The sequence below is a fragment of the Primulina huaijiensis genome, chromosome 18 (assembly GCF_012295235.1).
Source record: "Primulina huaijiensis isolate GDHJ02 chromosome 18, ASM1229523v2, whole genome shotgun sequence".
In the NCBI taxonomy this organism is placed as follows: Eukaryota; Viridiplantae; Streptophyta; class Magnoliopsida; order Lamiales; family Gesneriaceae; genus Primulina; species Primulina huaijiensis.
Window position 1 is genome coordinate 4,597,477 of NC_133323.1, and position 21,255 is coordinate 4,618,731.

Sequence of the window (21,255 nt, forward strand, 5' to 3'; positions counted from 1 at the left end):
AATACAAGTAGATGTAATAATCCTCGAGAAAGAAAATTCAAGAAACTATCAATCAAGACTAACAAAAGATAAAACTTCTATGCTATACAAAATTCAAATTGAAAATGGACATCTGTAACCACCATCATCATCTCAACACCTGATCCAACGTGAAGCTCAATACACAATGATACAGAAATTATGTTTCGTAGAGACCTCGAGTGCAGCTCAGCGCTCCTAGGACTAACTTTTCTGTACTAAAATTACCTAATCAATAATTTCATGGAAGTATACTTTTAACAGCAAGAAGGTTCTGATAACCCGACATTGTCGCTCTAAGTCTCTAACTTGAGACTTCATGTGCAACTATGTACTCAAGTTATTTCTATCTCGCAGAATGAATGAGATCGGGATTAGAAGCGAGGTCACCACATGCAACCTCGTAATGAGTCATTCTATCTTGCAAAATGAGTGAAATCAGGATTAGTCGAGTCAACGAAATGCTCCTCTGCTAGAATCACCCAAAAAATCATCTGTGAAACATTTGAAAATAACAGGTCAAAGTAAAGGGAAAAGGCAAAAAAATAATGTGATGAAGAGTAAACAAACTCGTGTCCACTTCATCTAAATGGGCATACTACTGGATGCCGTGCACAATCTCACTTAATCGAATCACTTATGCTAGTGTACCTAAACATGCAACATTTGATTGATATTTAAAATCTGGCTCCAAGACTGTAAAGTTCAAACCATGAATGCATCAATGGAGAGAAAAATGATAAGCAGATAGGATCAATGTCAGTGGCTGCTAAGTGATGATAGAAACCAGCAGCAGAGGCGGCCATTCAACGAGAAGATCTCGAGACTCATACAAGTTATTAGTACCTAAATTGCAAAATACAAGAAAGGTGAAGATAATCCAGAATGTATCTTACCATGCTCATCTTCATCACCGCTTTGAGTTGTAAAGAAAGGAGTGAGATAGTTCCGGTCTATCGCAGTAAAAGAAGTAGTGCTGCAAGAATGAAACAAGAATTTGACATTACAACAATTTGAAGAAAATAATATAGGCAAAGTTGGAAATCCCTCTTAGCTACCTTTTGTGAAACTCCTTGAGTTTCATCTTGAACCTGTTTCCAGATGAGGATTCCCCCTCGTAAGAAGGGGCTCGGTAACTGCTGTTCGTCTCAAAGCTCTGAAAATAAAGAGTAAAATTTATGGAGGATAATAATTTTGTCTAAATTTTTTAAAATGGTTCAATGAAACAAAAACAAATTTGAAATCATGTGAAAAACTTGGAACAACAGCAAGGAATGAATTCAACAGATGTGCTTCTAGTTTTCCACCATATGGTATTATGATGCTTTCTGCAATTCACCACATGCCATTCCACTTTGTTAAAAAGAATGTACAAGTTCTAGCAGACTCCTCTAAATGGATTCAACAGGAGGGACCACTATTCCCTAAAATCAACATATTGCACACCTCGGTTTCCTGAAGTCACGGCTTTGTAGTAAAGGAAACGAAAACAACAGTGAAACTGATGGGCAGAAAGATGATGGTACATTCAGCCGAACCAAATCTACTTGAGTGTGTACAATTTTCATTGAAACAAATGCACCAACTTTTCACCTCAAAAGATGGGCGAGGGACAGCTAAATTGACATTTTTGACTTACTTCTCCCAATGGGCCATCATGACCCTCACCCACAACTTCTAAAGCTTCCAGCATGGTCCCTGTAGATCCTCCTATCAGCAAGACCTGAAAATTGAAACCACCCATGAATAATAAGACATAAAACGGTTCTTTATATTTATGTGCAAAACTGAGTGCTGGGCCCCATCTACAAGCTAAATTAATTCTACCCAAGAACATTACGAAATAAAATTTCTGTGTATATCTATGAGCAAAACTGAAAGTTTTTCAGGGAACATCTGCTAGCTAAATCAATTGAATTTATTAACACACAAACATTCTATTTCCAGAGAAATTTATGAAAACAGAATTACCTGCGAGTTTAATTAAACAAGGGAAGCTCTGATCTAACAAGTAAGACCTTGGGTAACAGTTGGAAGACAAACAAGACACAATTACTTTCATGTTAAACTTCTAAAACCAATTAGGCAGATTACTTTTGAGGAAACTACGCATAAAAAGTTGGATTATCATACAAAAAACATGCTACCATTAAGCTTCATGAAAGCAGCCAAGGTCCACCATAAACTAGTAATATTTAGAACAGAAAACTGCACTCACAGTCAAAACAACTATTGCAGTTGTGGCAGTAAAGATTGTCTGACCATGGCCATCCGGAAGATCATGAACCGATTGAAGAGCCAAGGCAAAAGCCATAGCCCCTCGGAGCCCTGTGATAAAAGAAAATCACGAGTCAGAGCAGCCAGAGGGCATCCACATGATCGAATAATTGTTAAACTGGGAGTTACTTAAAAAAGGTGTGTTAGCAAAGTGTTGGATATGCAAGAGAAATCTGTTTGCACACCACCAATGGTTTTTCAGCCACTCACCACTATACCAAAGTGCTTTCTGATGCTTCATTGGTATTTTCCGATGTGCAGGTCTAACCAAGTTCACCAAATAAGCGCACGAGAACACATTTGTAGCTCTTCACAGAACAAGTATCAGAAGGTTTAGCAGGAGTCATATCATTCCAACACTACATAATCTATATATTATAATAAAAACTGCACAGGAGAATATTGGCTGCCAATATGAACATAATGGTGAAGTTGATAGCAGCGATAAACTCGTTTAAATTTAGAAGGCAAAGCAAATATACCTTGCAATTCCAATGAATAGCTGATGTAAGTTAGAGCAAGTTAAGGAAAATAATAGTGATATCAGATAGTAAACACCAAATTAGCCGCTTAGAACTAATACAGCTGTGGATACGATTGAGAAAAAGATAAATCCAACATGTGACCAGCTATGTTTTTCCATCACAATATCAAATCCCATGTATATAAATCTGCAAGACAGACCAAAAAAGCGCCCAACAGTAGAAATAAGCAAACATCAAACGAATTCAAAGAAACATTAAATGAACTCACAGATTGCTTACATAAAAGTCTCAGCCAATGACGATATTAGATGGAAAAAAGCAGACACGAATTTCTGCGAACTGTCCGACAAGTTTGAGAAACTGTAGTGCTTCATGACCTAAAACATAAAAAGTCCATGAGCTAAGGTCATCTACCAAAACAAATAAACAAGAACAAATTAAAGACCAATAAAGCATAACTACTTAGTTTCACTTACTATTCCCGTGAACAATATGGAAACAATTCCCGAGAGGCCAAGTCCTTCAGCTAGCATGTACCTAGAAAATCAAACACGACTGAGTCCTAAAGACTCCTAAAAACACTGATTTTGTGAAACTATATGGAAGAATGCCAAAGTGACTTACGAGAAATACGGAAAAAGGACAAATAAACAGCACTCCAAGTTCTGAAGACTGAAAATATTATGATTGCAGTAAGTACCTGGTTTAATTAGATCTGAAACTTGAACTTGATGCTATTTAAAAAATGTACTTACTTGTCAATATCCAAACCAGCATACTTGAAAAGGTTCTGGGAGTTAAGGATTCGCAAAATAGGCTATGAAAAAAAGATCATTGCAAGAAAGTGGCGACCCAACAGAAAAGAATTGAAAAAGGATATCAAAGCAGAAGTGAATCCAACTCCAACCCCTGTGGATATAGAAACAAATTACAGTTAGCAGCAATGGGTACGAATCTTCAACACAGTGTATAGGAGCATAAATTTTCCAGTTAGACATACACTGGAAAATTCCCCAAACATAACTATTCATTGTACAAAAAAGTCACTAACACCAAATATGCCAAGATGATGGGAATAGAACATGAAGATTAATTGAGCAGGAGGAATAAGTGAAACATGCAGCCCTCACAGATGCGCATGGGATAGAGGTTTGAAGAGTTAGATGAGTAACTTGAGTGGTTTCACAAATTTCAATTCAAATCTATTAATTAAAGTATAAATAGAATTATCGGGTCACATTCCATAAGCTCGCGCTTCTGTAAGAAGTAGTTTCAAATATCAAAGATTGAGGTTAAATGGTCAAAACCACAGTTGCGTGAAATTTCATAACTTTTATTAAATTAGTCTTTGGTGTTCCTTGTTTGCCCAAGGCCCAATCAACTTGCATGTATTCAACTTGGATATCTTGGGTACTCGTTGTAGCCAACCAACACTCACTTGTCTCCTTGGATATTAAAATGGGACATATACTCTCTAGACTTCGACTTATAGGGCATGTTATAATCTATATACCATTCTTGAGCCAACTCCCATGAACTCAAGTTTTGAGAAAGATGGTTTTAACAAAAGCAATAAGTTGTTCGGCCACCGTAGGCATGGGGGATTAAACAAATAGGTTTCACAATACGGAATCAGTGCTAGTCAGAGTACAATAATTCCTGAAACACACATAAACACATTCATTGGAACTCTTCCTTGGAAGTTTAACGCTTAATAACTAATGTTTCAGCAAAACAAAAGCCATTTTCCAGATTGAGAATTAGAAAATGCCAAGGAGTTCAAAGAATTGACTTGCCTTGCCCATCATGACGTTGATATCATTCTCACTGACATATTTCTACCAACGTAATTACTCATAATAATGAAGTATGAGATAACCAACAGTCCAGAAACTTTTGTCACGACAGCAAAGAAAAAAGGCATTTAAGGTAGAATAATGAAGGATGAGATTTTGTTATGTATACAAATGAATTAATGAAAAAATCCTCGTGATTTCCTGCCGTTTAATGAATATTTTAACCACGACATATGAATAATATAAGAACAATTTCAATTATGACAAGGGTCAAACAAATACGAACCTGCTGACATTGAACCAACAAAAGTCTCAAGAAATCTGACCACGACAATGAAAAAATTCTGTCCTGATGAATCATGGCTCCTTACCAAAGACATTGTCCTGGATGTGTAGAGCCAAGTCAATATCATATGCAAGATTATTACACGATGTGATGGAAAAATGCAATTTAACAGACCTGTACAGAGAAATTGCCATCTTCAAAAGTTTAAATATGCAAGTTCCGGCAAAACAAATCAGTGAATAGATAAATCACCCAATGAAAAATATCTTATTTCCACAAAAGCATCCTCAACATGAAACAAACAAATTATAAATAAGTAGACTTACAGCATCATTTAGCACAGATTCGCCAAAGACCAAAGCATATAGATTCACATCTGTACCAAGCTCCTAAAAATGTCATATCAAGTAGATCTCAATTACAATTGTATCATACTGAGATACATTTTGATTTGAATTTGAAGAAGCAAAAGGTATGTCTTCCATCTCTAAAATTAGTCAATGACAAAAAAAGAACTGATCATTTGTTTAACAGAGATAAAGATGAGACCAAATTAATGATTATCATCACAGAGATGAGCAGGTTACAATCGACATCAATACTTAAAATCACTTGTAAGTATTGACAGTTCTTTTTCATTCTTAAACAAACAATTTCACCTAAGCCAGTAAATTAACAAACATGTTTACAATAATCTAATGCAAAACTTATCAAGTGCTAAATTTTGGATCATTTAATTCAATATGCATGAGAGATACTGCAGCCTATTAATAAAATGTTGTCTTATGATGAACCTTAAGTAAGTTAGTCTCATTGACATTCACAAAATTCGCAACTATTTAATGAGAAGTCTTTAATGGTTAAGTGACAAGCAAACAGCAAACAAAATTTGGATGCTATGTGCCTAAAACACCGGGTCACCTGAAATATAGACAAAACAGTTACGGGATCAGTAGCCGAGATGAGAGCACCAAACATCAGACACTCCACAAATGGAAGTTTGTACATTAGAAATGTCACTCCACCAAGATATCTGTAATATGACAGGTTATAGCATTCAATAAGGGGCATTAGTCCAATAAGGCATATCTTCAATAACTGCTGATTTATAAAAATGTATGTATATTTATATATGTGTATATATATCTTGAGGCAACAAATATAAATTAAACTCACACTAAAATGCCCGTGACAACAGAAGCTATAAAAGTTCCAAATATAGCAAATGTGACAATTGCACCAAAGTTAGAAAAGAACGGTTTCTGCAAATAAAATTCAGAATGCATATCATATACATATAAATTTCTCTTCTTCAGTTTCATGATTACTTTCTAAAGAGCAGGAAAAGATAAACTTAAAACCAAAGGCTCACCGGTTGTAGACTGAACCCCGACTGAGTAATCACAAATAAATTAAGGAAATTACTTTAGCTAGCCAACAAATGAAGGTAACTTAATAAAATGGCACACATTTTGTATAGTACTACACCGGAAAAAAAAGGTTCATTTAACAAGGATATAATATGATCGGGGGCAGCAGAAACAAGAAGAAAAACTCTTCGTGGAAGTTGAACCATGCCCTGCAAAACCAAGATAAACGAAGAGATAAAAAAAATCATTTTTGCCTACTGAAATTCGAACTAGGGTTTTACAAAAGGGGTCAAGAACAAGAAACTGATGATCGCAATAAGACCTGATGCTATTTTCCGTATCGGAAACATTAGCTAGCCCACCGACAATTAAACCTGTGTTCCCAAATCATAATCGTCAGACCACATAACACTCAAAATCATAATCAGATTGTACAGTGGTTTTGAAGCGGTTAAGTGGACATGAACGATAACGTAACCGATTAAAAGTGAGGCACTGGCTTCTGGAAGATAATAGAACCGGTGACGTCGAAGGACATGGCCAAGAACAAATGAAAGAACGAGCATCATGATTTGCAGAAGAATCCCAACCCCAGCCGCCTGCTGGTCTTTCCCCGGACTTCCTCGCGGATCGGCCGGAGATATCTGCAGCTCATCCATGCCGATCCCTGATGATGATCAAATTACACCAGAATCGAATCAAGGAAAGGCGATATAATTTATAGTGTCGACGAGTATATGCTTTTAGGGGGTTTACCTAGACTTTTCTTGATTGGAAGAGGAATTCGATCGTTTCCAACTTCCTGCAATCTCACGCCCAGTGTCCTTTGAATTTCTACTATTATAGTTTTATTTTTTCGACGTCGCTACAGTAATAAATCATACTACATTGGACAAATTTATGTGGGTTTGTTTGAAAAGTACAAAATTTTTTGAGAAACATAGAAGAATGATGTCATTTCCCTAATCGCATTTAATTATTATCATTTAGTCTTTTAATCTACAAGTTGCCAAAAATACCCCTGAATGATTTTGTGAGAAAGTGTCTCACAATATTAGTGTCTTTGATCATTTTATACTTGATGGTGTGGATGTTGTTTAGTCGATGGCCACAACTGATAAAAACGTCCAAGACCAACAGCTAGTAAAAGAAGTCGGTGTAACCGACATGTATAAAACAGAACAAATGATGGTACACAAATACACACGATTCATTTTTTCTGTTGTTGACAATTATAAATCGTCTTGCATGTGAGATTGAGTTGGAAAAAAAATGTGATTCATATTCCTCTCAAACTATCGTCTAAAAAGAATAATGTCTAAAAAGAAAAACGTCGTAGACGTTCTTTAAAAATTATGGACTTTATCTCAATATTTCTAGACGTTCAATGAATACAAGAAATTTAATAATAGTATGAGATGTTAACAAGATAGTCCAGGACTATCTTATGTAAAATCTAAAGTGATTCTTCTACAAGTGACGCCATATGTGAGAATCAAGAGATCAGTGGGTTCGAAAAAATGCGACTTAGAGAAGTTTTTGGGAAATAATGATTTTGGCATATGGAGAATAAAGATGTGAACAATTCTTGTACAACAAGGATTGGTGGAGGCACTCAAAGGGGAAGAAAAGATGCCAAGCTCTCTGCAAGCAGAAGACAAGGATTGAGATCTTGGACAAGATTGAGATCTTGGAAAAGGCTCAAAGTAGGGATGGACGTCGATCGGTTCGGTTCAGTTTTTCTCTATAACTGTTCGGTTTTTTTATTTTTTGGTTTTGAATATATCTGGTCCAAAACCAAATCATTTTATTACGGTTTGGTTCGATTTTTTTGTAATACGGTTCGGTTTATATGGTCGGTTATGTACGGTTTTATAATATTTTGTTAAGAAATAAAATTATACATCACTTGATGCTCGATAGATGCCACACATATAAAAGAAACAATGACATTAGATGAGTAGAACATGTATGTTTACAATATACTTATGACTTAACAATCTAAGCTTCAATAACAATTTGAAATACAATTTCAAACAATAGCTATTCAATAAAAAGATACACAATCATTAAATTCCAATTCTAAGACTCCAAAATGCACATATATTTTACATCTCAAATCTCAATACATTTAACAATATGAGCTTCAATAACAATTTTAACTTCCAATTGTCAAACTCCAAAATCATGTTTTGCAAAATTAGAAACAAAAATAATATTAAATTCATCACAATGGTGAATATGAATCACAACCTTGAAGCATAACTTAAATATATATAAACTTACTGAAACTAACAAAGAACTTTCTCATTTATTAATTCATTATAAAAAAAGTCATATAGTTAAATATAATATGGCCGGTTCGGTTATTTCGGTTTTCAGGGGATCAAACCCGTAAACCGAACCGGAAAATCGAATTTTTTTAATTTTAAAACCGTAACTGACCGAAAAACCGAACCATTTAAATCGAATTTTTTGGTCCGGTCGGTTATTTCGGTTTTAACCAAACTATGTCCACCTCTAGCTCAAAGTGCCTAAACTTGATACATGACAAAGTCCCTGGCCAACTGATTATACATGAAACAAAGATTATACTCATTCAAGATCCAAGAAGAAAATAACATCTCAATTCAGATTGATGAGTTCATTAAGATATTGGATGATCTGAAAAATATTGAGATTAAATTGGATGAAGATGATAAAGCTTCGATCATATTGAATGATATTCTAAAGTCATATGAAAACTTCAAAGATGCAATATTATAGGGCAGAGAACAATCTATATTACTTTGGAAGAAGTGTAATCTAAAAATCAATCCAAAGAATTACAGAGAAAGATTCAGGGCAAGGGGATTGAACAAACTCAAGGAGAGATTCTGGTTGCAAGAGGCGGGACAGAAAGGAGAACACCAAGAAACAACAAGACCAGATCGAGATCAAAGTGCACATAAACTCAGTTTGAAATAAAAGATTTGGGAGAAGCACAAAGGATTATGGGGATGAACATAATCAATAATAAAATGAAGAAAAGCTTGTTTCTAAGTCAAGGCTCATATATACGTAAGGTTCTTAAAGTTCAGAATGCATGATTCAAATGTTGTTACCACACCTTTTGGCCAACAGTTGAAGCTATCAGAAAACTATCTCCTGCCAGTGAGGAAGATAGAGAGGATATGGAAAGAATACCTTATGCTAGTGGAGTAGGTAGCATAATGTATGGAATGATGGTGGTTGCTTTATCAACCACAAATGCAGGATACATAACCGTAACAGTGGCCGTTTAGGGAGTTATGTGGCTCAAGGCAATCACAGCAGAGCTTGGGATAAGATAAGAGCAGCTAAAAATGTTTTGTGATAATCAAAGTGCTATACATTTGACAAAAACATCAAATGTTCCACGAGAGGTTCAAGCACATATATGTTAAACTGCACTTCGTAAGAGACATCATATCAAAATGAAAGTAGTATTAAAGTTTCATTGAAATTACAAGTATTTAATAGATATAGTTTTTCAATTAAATTAGTTATATTGTAATTTATATAATCTTCTATTTATTTGCATCTCAAACTAAAAGATTCATGTATTATTGAAATGATAACAGCAAAATCAAGGATATTAAAAAACAAGAAAACTACGAATAAAAAATATTGTATTTTGCAAATAAGTCAAATAATATTAATCACGAAAGCCACATTACATGAAAATTTTGATGATTCAATTTTATTTAAATACTAAACAATTAATAAGTATTATTATTATTATTATTATTATTATTATCATGATTTCTCTTTTTATTGAATGAATCTAAATTTTTTATTAAAATAAAATTTTGTTAAATACAAAATATAGAATTGAGAAATTGTGTCGAAGATTTGAGGTATCATTACCATGTTAAAATTAAATAAATAACTAAGTTTACTTTTTGGTATTACAAAAATTTAAAATAAATTTAGAACATGATAAAATAAAAAGTGAAATGTAAATATCACTATCATTTTGAATCACGTGAGGTGATATTTATGATTCATTTCATAGATGATAACATGTTCAATTTCTTATTAAATTAAACATCAAAACTCAAGAAGAAGAAGAAAAAGTATATAACAAGAGAGAGAAAATCTACAAACAAAAAAAAATTATTTCAAATTTGATTGGATGCCTCATTTCCTTCATTTTAATTTGATATTAAAAATATGCATATTTATTAAAAAGAATGTAAATTATTTAATAAATTTTAGTTCAAGTTGGTTTATTTGTTTTTAATACATTTTTGTTTAGTTTTTAGGCAATGATTGTAGGTTAAAGTTAATTTATTTTTAATCTAATCAAAAGTTGTGTTCATTTACACTGAAAATTTATGTCTCAAGAAAAAATTATAATCTTGATCTTATGTGTTTGGTTATAAACGATTTTTATACTATGTATTATTAAATTTTAGTCTTAGTTCGTAATTATTTTTTACAATCAAATTTTTTCCATAAGACGTTGTTGGGGTATACAATACCACGTCAAGAAAAACGAGTTAAAATGACAAAAAAATTACCAAATTTTAAAAAAACAAAACGAACAATAATATGAGTAAAAAATATCTCAGACCTAAATCAATAGTTTGTTTGGCATCCATACTATATACTAGTTATTATGCACACGCGATGCGTGTGTGTACAATTTTTTTTATTATTATCGATGAACTAAAGTGAAATTTGACAAATTATGGAGGGACTAAATTGATATTTGAATTCTTTAAATAAAAATAAAAATGTGTATTGAAATTAAAACAAAATAAAAAAAAAACAAAAGTGTAATATTAATATCATATAAAGGTAAAATTGAAAAAAAATTGATGTCCTATCTAAGTAGTTATTATCATATCATCACACTTAATATAATAGTATAGATACTAGTATAGATTTCTATAAGGAGTAACATGCCAACACGACGATTAGCCGTAGAAAAAATAAAAACTAAATTTTCTTATAAATGAGTCTTACAACGCTTGAAATCGACTCAATTTCCCCATGTATATAATAATAACTACTTGTCTCCCCGTCACTACTATTAATCGTGTTGGCTCTGTAAACAGAGCGGCGGTTGCAGATGGCGAATCAACTCTACGGCTACAACCCTAGCAGCTACGGCGGCGCCACCACCTCCAGTCTGTACAGCTCTAGATCCATCGTCGACTCCTACCTGCCCGCTGATACTTCATTGCGAGGCAGTGCTTTCAGATTCTTAAGCGCCGACTCACTCTCCGCTGCCGCTGCAGCCATCTCTTCTTCAATGCTCTACAACCCTGACAGCTACTCCACTAAGATTCCTGGTGTATCCGTCACCACTTCGACTAGTTCGTATGCCCCTCCTGGTGTTGATTTGGGGTCTACCATTACGTCCACTGGCTTACTTTACGCTGGATTGAAGCGCGCCTCGTCTGATTGTAAGAAAATTGTCTCCCTATTTCATTTATTTTCATTGATATTTTCTTTGTGATGGATGACTTGATCTTGTGTTGCCATCTTCTAATTTTATTTATTTTGTCATACTCTAGTTGTATTGTACCGATCTGTTAGCACGCGTTTCAAATTAGAGAATATATAATGCAGTACTTGTTTAGCTACTTCCTATTTACTCGCTCAAGGGTACTTTTCTTGAATGCTCCGAGAAGGATAAATTTAGTGGTTTACAGCAGCTGCGCGCGGCTAATGGTTTTATTTTATTTTATTTATCATGGTAAACTATTGGTTGATTCTACAAATTTGTGATAAATAGAAGAGGAGGGAGAGTCAGGTTGTGTTGAGGACCAAATTTCACCCATATACTAGTACATTTCCTTCAGTGATTAGTTCTTAACATCCAACAAATGCAACGACAATATCTCGCTTATCGACCAGCTGTTGATGCTATGTCCAAAGGTTCATGCGAATGAACTGGATAGCTTATTAATGTTATGTGGTTAATCAAAACATAATCCAAGGATCCTTGATACATCGCACGAGTTATATGAAGAGAAGGGAATCAGAGCAAGAGTGTCGAGATTTTCTTCGGATGTCAAATTACTACTCAAATGATGTTTCTATGTCTCAAAATGTATCTTATATTCGAATAAACATATGTTAAGTAAAATACAAAGAAAAGCTAGAGTTTAGTGTCGGATGTACACAACTTCACTCTTCAGTGAGTTGCTGTTTTACAGGGACTTTGTTGAGTTTCAATTGTCCTTCTGAAAACTTTAATCTATTGTCAATGTTAATATGGAAATATGAAGTATATCAATCTATATTAATAACTAGTTGTTTCAAACTTATAATTCGCGAATACTATTATGTAGAGATCTGAGTTCGATGATATCATCAGTCAATAAAATTTGCCTTCATATTTTCTATTATATATAGATAATCTTATTTGTAAAGTAATGCATGTAATTGGTTTATTTTTATATGTCTACTATCTACTTAGCACTCTATCATCCGTTGGGTGCCCATAACCCGATTGGGCAGACCGAAGCTTGGTATCCAGCAGACCTTTTAGCCAAGCGCCCTAGATATGAGAGCACAAGCAATTTGTCCATTTATCCTCAGAGGCCTGGAGAAAAGGACTGTGCCTTTTACATGCAAACACGGACATGTAAGTTTGGAGAGAGCTGCAAGTTTGATCATCCTATTTGGGTTCCAGAAGGAGGGATCCCAGATTGGAAAGAGGTGATCTTTTTGCTGCTTTAATATCTAGCAGTGCTCCATTACTTAGTTATCATATATCAATTATTTTTAAATCTATCTCGATTCCCTGGTGTTTTACGTGGTTACTAGTTAATTTAGTTTACCTTATTACAATATGTGTATGGTACTATTTATTACAACTATATGGTAAATATAATATTATCATACCTCTTAATTCAGAGGTCCATGCAACACACAAGTGCCAATACTCTTTCGGCTTGCTCAAGATAAAGTGGGTTCTACTAGGTTCATTACTTTCACATGTCTGCCTTTTGTATTGTTTGATGCTATTCTATTTCATCACTGGATTAGAAAGAAGTAATGTTGGGTGGACAGAAATGTTACCTCGGGATGTGGTACATAATATCTAATTTTTTCAAAGTAAGATATAAACTGTTTCTCTCTCTCTCTGAATTTGATATAAGTTGATAATTTGGTCCAATTTATATAACTCTCTTTCTCTCTCTTCTCTTTGAAATTTCATGAGTGTATTGTTATGTTTTCCCTCCTTTTTCGGGGTCGTAGTAAGTGGGTGAGTGGAATATTGTACATGGTTATCACATAAGTTCTGGTGAACTTCTTCATCAACCCAATGCTCCACACTTTTTCTATCCTGAAAACTGGGAACTTTTTGTCTACAATAGGTCTGTTTTTGTACTATCCTTATTGGTACTGCAGTAATGCTACATCATTTTAGATCTCATCTATGCCTAGACAACCTATATATGCGAGATTTCTAGAATGATACATTGTTATCTTGAACATTGGTTTCTTGAAACCAAATATCGTTCCATGGTGATGGATTCCCCATGCAAATCAGGGGACCTTATTATACATTTTTTTTTTTTTGCTTTTGCCCATTTTTATCTAGCTGTGCAATATAAGACTGTTACTCGACTTAGTTAACTATATTAAAAAGTTAACTTCTTTTCTAGTGTGAGTTGGTTTAAACACCATAATACTTAATTACATGTGTTCCCATGATGCATGACTCTCTTCTTTATGTGTGTGCATATAAGCATGATTAGAATTAGAGAACTCTGAGGGCCTAATTTATAGATTTTGTTGGGGTTTTCTACTGTATACACTGTACGGCAGGGAGTTGGTCAAGAAGCACTTTTCAACCTGTCAATTAATCCAGTTATTTATTATGAATATGAGTTCACATGGATCATGGCTTCCAATGGCTAATTAACTTTGAACCGACATTTTTTTGGACAAATGAAAATAATTTTTCTTTCAATCGACTGTTTCTTTCTCATGAAATGCTGCATATATTTAGAAATTTTCATGAAAGATTAATCACAATTGCTTTATTATCTTTTCAGGTTCCACTTGTATTAAGTGAGTCCCTTCCTGAGAGACCAGGAGAACCGAATTGTCCGGTAAGTTAATGTATATACTTTTATTACATCATTTGGTGGTTAGGATCCTTACACTTATTTTTGTTTGTTGGTCCAGTACTTTCTCAAGACACAACGATGCAAGTTTGGTGTAAGATGCAAATTCAACCATCCGAAAGAAGCACTCCAGGTAATTCTCTGTCGAGGTTTGTTCCTATTCAATTTAAATGGGACAATTACTTCTGTCATGTTTTCAACTTATTGCTTTGTTAACTTGATTTTAGGGGGCTCCAGGGGATATTGATGTCTCTGTCTTACCAGAAAGGCCATCAGAACCTCCGTGTGCTGTAAGATTTTTCACACAAGATCCCTTGGTGGATATAATGTTAATTTAGTGATTTAATTTGATACTTTTTAACAGTTCTATATGAAGACTGGAAATTGTAAATTTGGTATGACCTGCAAATTTCATCACCCCAAAGGTGTGCAGATACAATCAGCTGGAGAAGAAAATGGTGCTGGGGTGCAGCAAAAAATATCTGGAGATGGAAAATCGCCACTTTTCACACCAGCATTGTCACACAATTCCAAAGGCCTCCCAATCAGATCGGTATGCATTTGGCAACTGGGATTTACTTGTTCTTTTTTTATTTAATGGGATGGATTTCAGATTTTGGGTAAACATTTTAAGAGTGTAACAATAATAACACAATCGTTATTAATTAATATACATAAGAAAAGTGATTTAAAATTTGCTTTTGGGCCTGTAAAAATTTCAGCACGACCTTCTTATAAATAGGACATACGGAAAAATAAATCAAATACTCAAATAATTGTCATACGCCCTCCACGAACTCAAACACATAAATAAGTGCCGGCTAGATACAATCACAATAGAAACAAACCAAAAATTTCATAAAGTCGACAAAGCTTGATAATAACATAATACTATTCCAAAATACTCCAAATATATCGTACAACTACTCGGGACATACCTCGGTGAATGTACAACCCCATAATATGTACATATATTATCTGGGAGACAACACCACGACAAAGTACCTAAATACAACGGAGTCTATTCTCAAGGAGCTCTGGTACTTCCTGATGCTTCCTCTCGAGCACCTGGAGTCAAACCACATGTACAACCTGTCATGTGCACACATAAAAGACACGATAGCTCTCCTCGGGGGCTCAAAACCCCATTACGAGACATTGAGAAACCACAAAATATGACGTAGAAATGCAATGATGATATGCATGAATGCAATGAATGTACGTGTACAAGATATCAGGATATCAGGAGTCAAATGATCGATAATCAATAATCATACATAATATGTTCGAGTTGGTCCATGCCTCAGTGGTCCGTGTCTATGAATATGGCTTCACTCTCGATCCCATCGACTATCTAAGTCGGACAGAATCGAGTTGTCCAAAAATCCTCAAGACACAACATAATATCATATAACGAATCTCAGTAACAGATAGACTTAACATGATATATTAAGTTGTATTGATGTGTTTAGCTAAAATAAATATATAAATATATGTAAACAAAAATAATATTTTATTTTATTTTGCACATCAATTACCAACTGATAATATGCAACTCAACATATAATATCACATAAATCAACAGTTAATATATAAATCATACATTAGGATCATCATATGCCTCTTTCATACATTATGAAAATAATTGATCTCTATGTACCTCAACCAAGCAGTTATCAATAATTCAATTCCTCAAGAAAAGAATGGAAATTCCAACGCAGACAAATCACCTGAATATTAAATTTAAATGGTTTTATTATCATATAGCAATCTCATATCCATTTAAACTCAACTAAAATTCTATAAACTTTGTTTCAAACAATTCTTAGCTTTTAAGCAGCACAACCATGAATCTATATGTAAAGGAGATTTAATAATTATACCTCACTACAAAGGACTTGAATTCTTCTTTAATTTGACACTTCAACTCAAATCGTAAGCTTAGATCGTGAGGAAGTGATACTTCGAAATGTTCGCTCATGTTTTTGCCGATCTTATGAAGTTAAACAAGGAGGAGGTAAAGTTCACTCAGTTTAATATTCAAATATAAGTTATGTGTCGGCAAAACAAAGAAAACAAAATCCTATGGAGAAACACGTATGAGGGCCCGAGATGACCAATCCACCCACATCCACATTCACTAATTTAATTTCTCTTATTTAATACTTTTTCTTGTCATTTTGTAAATGAAGCTCACATGTATATGGAAGGAGTTTTATGTATTTTAGTAGTTGAAATACACGCGAATACATATAGCTATTCATCGTGTGGGTGGATCCGTATCTGGGTCCATAAATTAAAAGTGAATAAAATATTTTCAAAGTTAAAATTTAATTCACTATTTTAGGTAAGTAATAGGTCATTAGCGTCAGGTACTCGTAATTGACTTGTGCTGAATATTTAGATTCATCTATACTATATATAAATATCGATGTCTTTAGTGGTCCGACTTTGTGACAACAATTAATTTTTATGAAAATACCCTACCCATTTAGATGAGTATTTTTTTATGTAATTTACTCATAATTATAATATCTCATCCACTTTAAAATTCAAAATTTCCGTTATTATCTCTACAAATTACGTATTTACATTATTTAATGTTATCCACATAATAATTAAAAACTATAACAAAATAATAACTAATATTATAAAAAAGGCTACAAATACGCTATACATGCAAAGTGACACTAGTGTTAATAAAAATTCTGCAGCATGTCATCATTCTTTGCTTTATCAGTTATCACTTAATACATTACTCATGTTGGGATTTCAGATCAGGGTAAACATTTTAAGATTGTAATAAGAATAAACTATGTTCGATGATTATAGTTGACTTGTGCTGAATGTTTAGATTCACATGGTTCTAAAAATTCTGAAGCATGTCATCATCCCTTTGCTTTATTACTTAATATATGGCTCATGTTGGAATTTGCAGTCTACAGCATAGTGATTGCTCTATGTCTTTTAAGGCCAAAATGAAATACGTGCTTTGAAAAATGTTATTATTTGTTATCGAATAAGATGATCAATTGGTACCTGATATACAAATTTCTTTTAGTTTGCATTTGGATTGATAGATTTCAAATGTATATTTTGTAGTTTTAGAGAAGCAAGATCATAAATTTCAAATCTACTCGCATGTTTATGTAGTGTTTCATGTTAATTAAGATTAATTTAAAGTTCCTCCAATAATGGATACATTTGAAATTCATTCTCTTTTTTTGTAACTAATGTGTAAATAAGATTAATATAGATTTAAGATTTCATATATTGTTTCATTGTTATCAATAAAATATAATTGAAATCCATGGATTTCAAATCCATCCATCCGAACACAACCTTGTTGTGTCAATAATTCATTTTTCTACAGTATTATAAAATATGATAAATCTTAGAAGTCAAATCTGACAGAATGGATGACATTCACGAGACTGTCAAAATTGTGTATTTGGAGGCTTCCAGAACCCAAACCTTTTTTCCTCGACTGTGGTTTCCTCCATTACTGCTTTATTTGAACTAGAAATTTGATTTAATGGTTAACGTCTTTGATCTGATCAAATTTTTATTCCTTCTCTTTGGTACACAAGTTGGTTTTTGTGCGCTCACTTTATTTGTGATCATTGTTGATAGGACGGAGAAGATTGCCCATTCTATCTAAAAACTGGCAGGTCAGTGCATTCTTTGTCATTTAATATACTGGACACCTGTTATTTTTGCATCATATACACTTCATAGTTATTTAGGGCGCAAGGCGCACTAAAGCGCTAGGGTACCCTGGAGCCCAAGGCGAAGCTCACGCAAGCTATCGAAGTAAAACGTATTTGATATAAATTTTAAAATTCAATATATATAAAGTGATTTATACTATAATATTATATAAATTAAATATTTTTCACAAAGATAGCAAATATTATAAATAAAAATTCAATAATAGATAATGTAACGTAAATCAGAACCAGAAAAAACTTGAATCATCTAAAATTCATTAGTAAGTCATTAATTCATAGTATATTAAAAAAAAAATTCAAATATCTAAATAATTAAAATTCATTTTCTCCCTCCTCAACTACATCATCATTACCATCTTCCAAAACTGTGATGAGCGATGAATGTAAAAGAAATTAGAGTAAAAGTTTGTATTATCATCTAAATCATCAAACTCTTCTCATCCTCCTCAAACTATATCATCATCATAGGGGGAAGATTATCATAAACGTTTGCATATAAGACTTTTGAACTTTCTGATAAAGACGTCTTGCATAATTGAGTGACAATAAGGTTTTTTAATCTTTAAATATCCATGAGCTTTGCTAATTGTGCTTCAAAATTGATTGGGCTCGAGTTAATTTTTATTTACCTACAAAATATTAGCCTACTTCTTTAAAAAGCACGCTTCTGCGCCTCTCAGATGTCTCACGCCTAGGCAGAGACACACGCTTTAAGCGCTCTTGTTTCAAGTGGTGCGCCTGGGTTATGGGCGCAACACTTTTAATAACTATGATGTACATCTGGAAAAGACATTCCAGAAATAATCTTTTTTTACTTACATGCATTAATCAGCTGCAAATATGGGGCCACTTGCCGCTACAGTCATCCAGAGCGAAATGGTAAGTGGGTTAAATTTACCTTGGTCATTTGGTTAATAGATTTTTAACTATGAAATGATAAAAATTTATGTAGCGTCCCACACACTTTCTACCGCCATAGTCCCTAGTCTTCTAACTTCTTCCTCGACACATTTCAACATTGGTGCTGTTGCCTCGGCAACATCCCTCCTGCCAGCTTTTGATCCAAGGCTGACTCAAACTATGGTAAGTTAGAAGAACTTTTATGTTTTTTGGTGGTTTCACATGAAATTTTAGCGTGAACACGCAGGAATGCTGAGTGTGGGGGCCATCTTTGAGTTTTACACTCTAATGTTGTTTCAGACAGCAGAGTTTGTTTCTTTTTAAAACTTTTCTCATTCTTCACATCCTGATTTTTTTGGAATGGAGACTATCAAACTTCACATGTGAAGCTATGTTTTACAATTGCTCATCTTTCTTCTGCTTTCTCCGAGTTTTATGTTATTTTGGATCAACCAAAATCCCCATACGTATTTTTAAACTGTTCTTACCATCTTATGGAATTTCATATATTTGCTTTTTGCAGCTTGGATTTGGGGCATCTGTTTACCCTCAACGTCCTGGACAGCTGGAATGTGATGTGCGTTTTTAGTTATCAAATATTTTGTCCGATATGATTAAGTATATGTATTTCCAAAGTTATTTTTTAAACAATCTCAACCTCGGTGTCCATATTTTTGTTTTTTATTTGAGGTGTAAGAATCTAATCGAGGCAAGGAGAATGATTCAACTATTTTTTTAAACAATCTCAACCTTCCTTGGTGTCCATATTTTTGTCTTTTATTTGAGGTGTAAGAATCTAATCATGGCAAGGAGAATGATTCGACTATTTCATTCATTCATTTATTCTAGCTTGTTCATACGTTAAGCTCTAGGTTAAAATATAGACCATGTCTTACTTCTTAACCTTCTTGTGCTTGTCCCATAATATCTTTAGAATGAATTATGCACATTTATTCCTGCTTTACATCTTATTATTATTTTTTTAAAATTTCTTTGGTTAAAAGTACTACATGAAAACCGGGATATGCAAGTTTGGAGATAGCTGCAGGTTTCATCACCCTATTGATCGCACAGCAATGAAGTTCACTCTTGCTGGGCTACCGAGGAGAGAGGTATTTTTTAACCTATGTTGAAACACCACATGAATCTTTTTATTGGTCTGTATTAACCTAAGAAGTTAAGGCTGAGGAGTGAGGATCCAACAATTATAACTGCTTCCGTTTCTCTTACATGTAAATGTATTAGTCATCGATTCTTGAAGGCATGGTTTTATTTCTCATTGGGTATTTCTGGTTAGAAGTCCATTGCTTCTTATCTCGACATTTTTTAATTTCTGTTTGTTTTTCATCATTTTCTTTCCCACAGTTCTACTCGTTTCGTTAAGAAATGAACTATCTTTCGAGTATGTTTACAGGGTGCTATACATTGCCCATATTATATGAAGACTGGAGCATGCAAATTTGGAGCAACGTGCAAGTTCGACCACCCCCCTCCTGGAGAGGTGATGGCATCTGCAGGAACAGAAGGTGCCTCAGAGTCTGATGTCGATGGAGAAGAAGTTTAATCGAAGAAGCAGCAGTTGACATCGATCTGAAAGCTTTTTCTTATGGATTGGTTTTGCCAATATCCTGGATAAATGGTGTTGATTATATGTAGCATTGTTAGATGTTTCATTAACTTTGTTGACTAAAAGTTGTTTGGAATTCGCTGAAGCTTGTGTATTTCGAAATGTATTGATTAATATGAAGTCCAATCCCTTATTTTTTCCGAGCGTCGTAACTGGCCCGAACCTCGACAGGTTTAAAATGGTGCTCCACGGTTCAGATTCAAGACAAGGTTATTTTGAAAGGATGGTTAGCCTATTATTCTAACACTCATGCATTCTACATGATGGTAACGACCTCCTAGCGATTTTTTATTCAACGATCTAATTACTATTAAACATTTGAGAGTATCAATCATGACCTAAATGATTATGTACTATTTAACAATTATATTTCTATATTATTTAAAGATTTCATCCCAACGTATCAATAATGACCTAACGATTAAATCAATTGAAATACAAATTAAAAAAATGGAGTAACAATTAGCAAAAAGACCATAAATGGCAATCTCAGAAAATATAGTGAATTTAGACAAAGTAGGATTCCGATCACAAAAAAGCTCAATTGACAAAATACAAGTATACAACTAACTCCCATATCTCTCGTGTCCATAAACCGATAAAACTTATTTCAACAATTTTTTAAAATTAAATTTAGATCCAAATTACTTA

At 33.7% G+C, this 21,255-nt stretch overlaps 2 protein-coding genes across 2 annotated transcripts; one reads left to right on the forward strand and one right to left on the reverse strand.

The window, feature by feature from the left end:
- Window positions 1-59: 59 nt before the first annotated feature.
- Window positions 60-7,152, reverse strand: LOC140964320 (sodium/hydrogen exchanger 6-like). Its single transcript, XM_073423989.1, has 23 exons — window positions 6,989-7,152; window positions 6,711-6,899; window positions 6,555-6,606; window positions 6,382-6,441; window positions 6,235-6,259; window positions 6,039-6,124; window positions 5,784-5,895; window positions 5,189-5,251; window positions 5,037-5,056; window positions 4,863-4,960; window positions 3,661-3,689; window positions 3,536-3,567; window positions 3,405-3,452; window positions 3,257-3,317; window positions 3,060-3,157; window positions 2,891-2,966; window positions 2,778-2,797; window positions 2,506-2,603; window positions 2,237-2,346; window positions 1,658-1,741; window positions 1,077-1,174; window positions 915-994; window positions 60-512 (listed from the first exon to the last, which is right to left on the reverse strand). The coding sequence occupies exons 2-23, from the start codon at window positions 6,889-6,891 to the stop codon at window positions 472-474; spliced, it is 1,572 nt and encodes a 523-aa protein (XP_073280090.1). The 5' UTR covers window positions 6,892-6,899; window positions 6,989-7,152; the 3' UTR covers window positions 60-471.
- Window positions 7,153-11,273: 4,121 nt separating this feature from the next.
- On the forward strand, window positions 11,274-20,742 carry LOC140964299 (zinc finger CCCH domain-containing protein 37-like). Its single transcript, XM_073423949.1, has 12 exons — window positions 11,274-11,667; window positions 12,687-12,928; window positions 14,275-14,331; window positions 14,408-14,479; window positions 14,574-14,636; window positions 14,711-14,899; window positions 17,980-18,017; window positions 18,910-18,956; window positions 19,030-19,160; window positions 19,501-19,554; window positions 19,982-20,089; window positions 20,392-20,742. Exons 1-12 carry the CDS (start codon window positions 11,331-11,333, stop codon window positions 20,539-20,541), a joined length of 1,488 nt encoding a protein of 495 aa, XP_073280050.1. The 5' UTR covers window positions 11,274-11,330; the 3' UTR covers window positions 20,542-20,742.
- The last annotated feature ends 513 nt before the right edge of the window (window positions 20,743-21,255 follow it).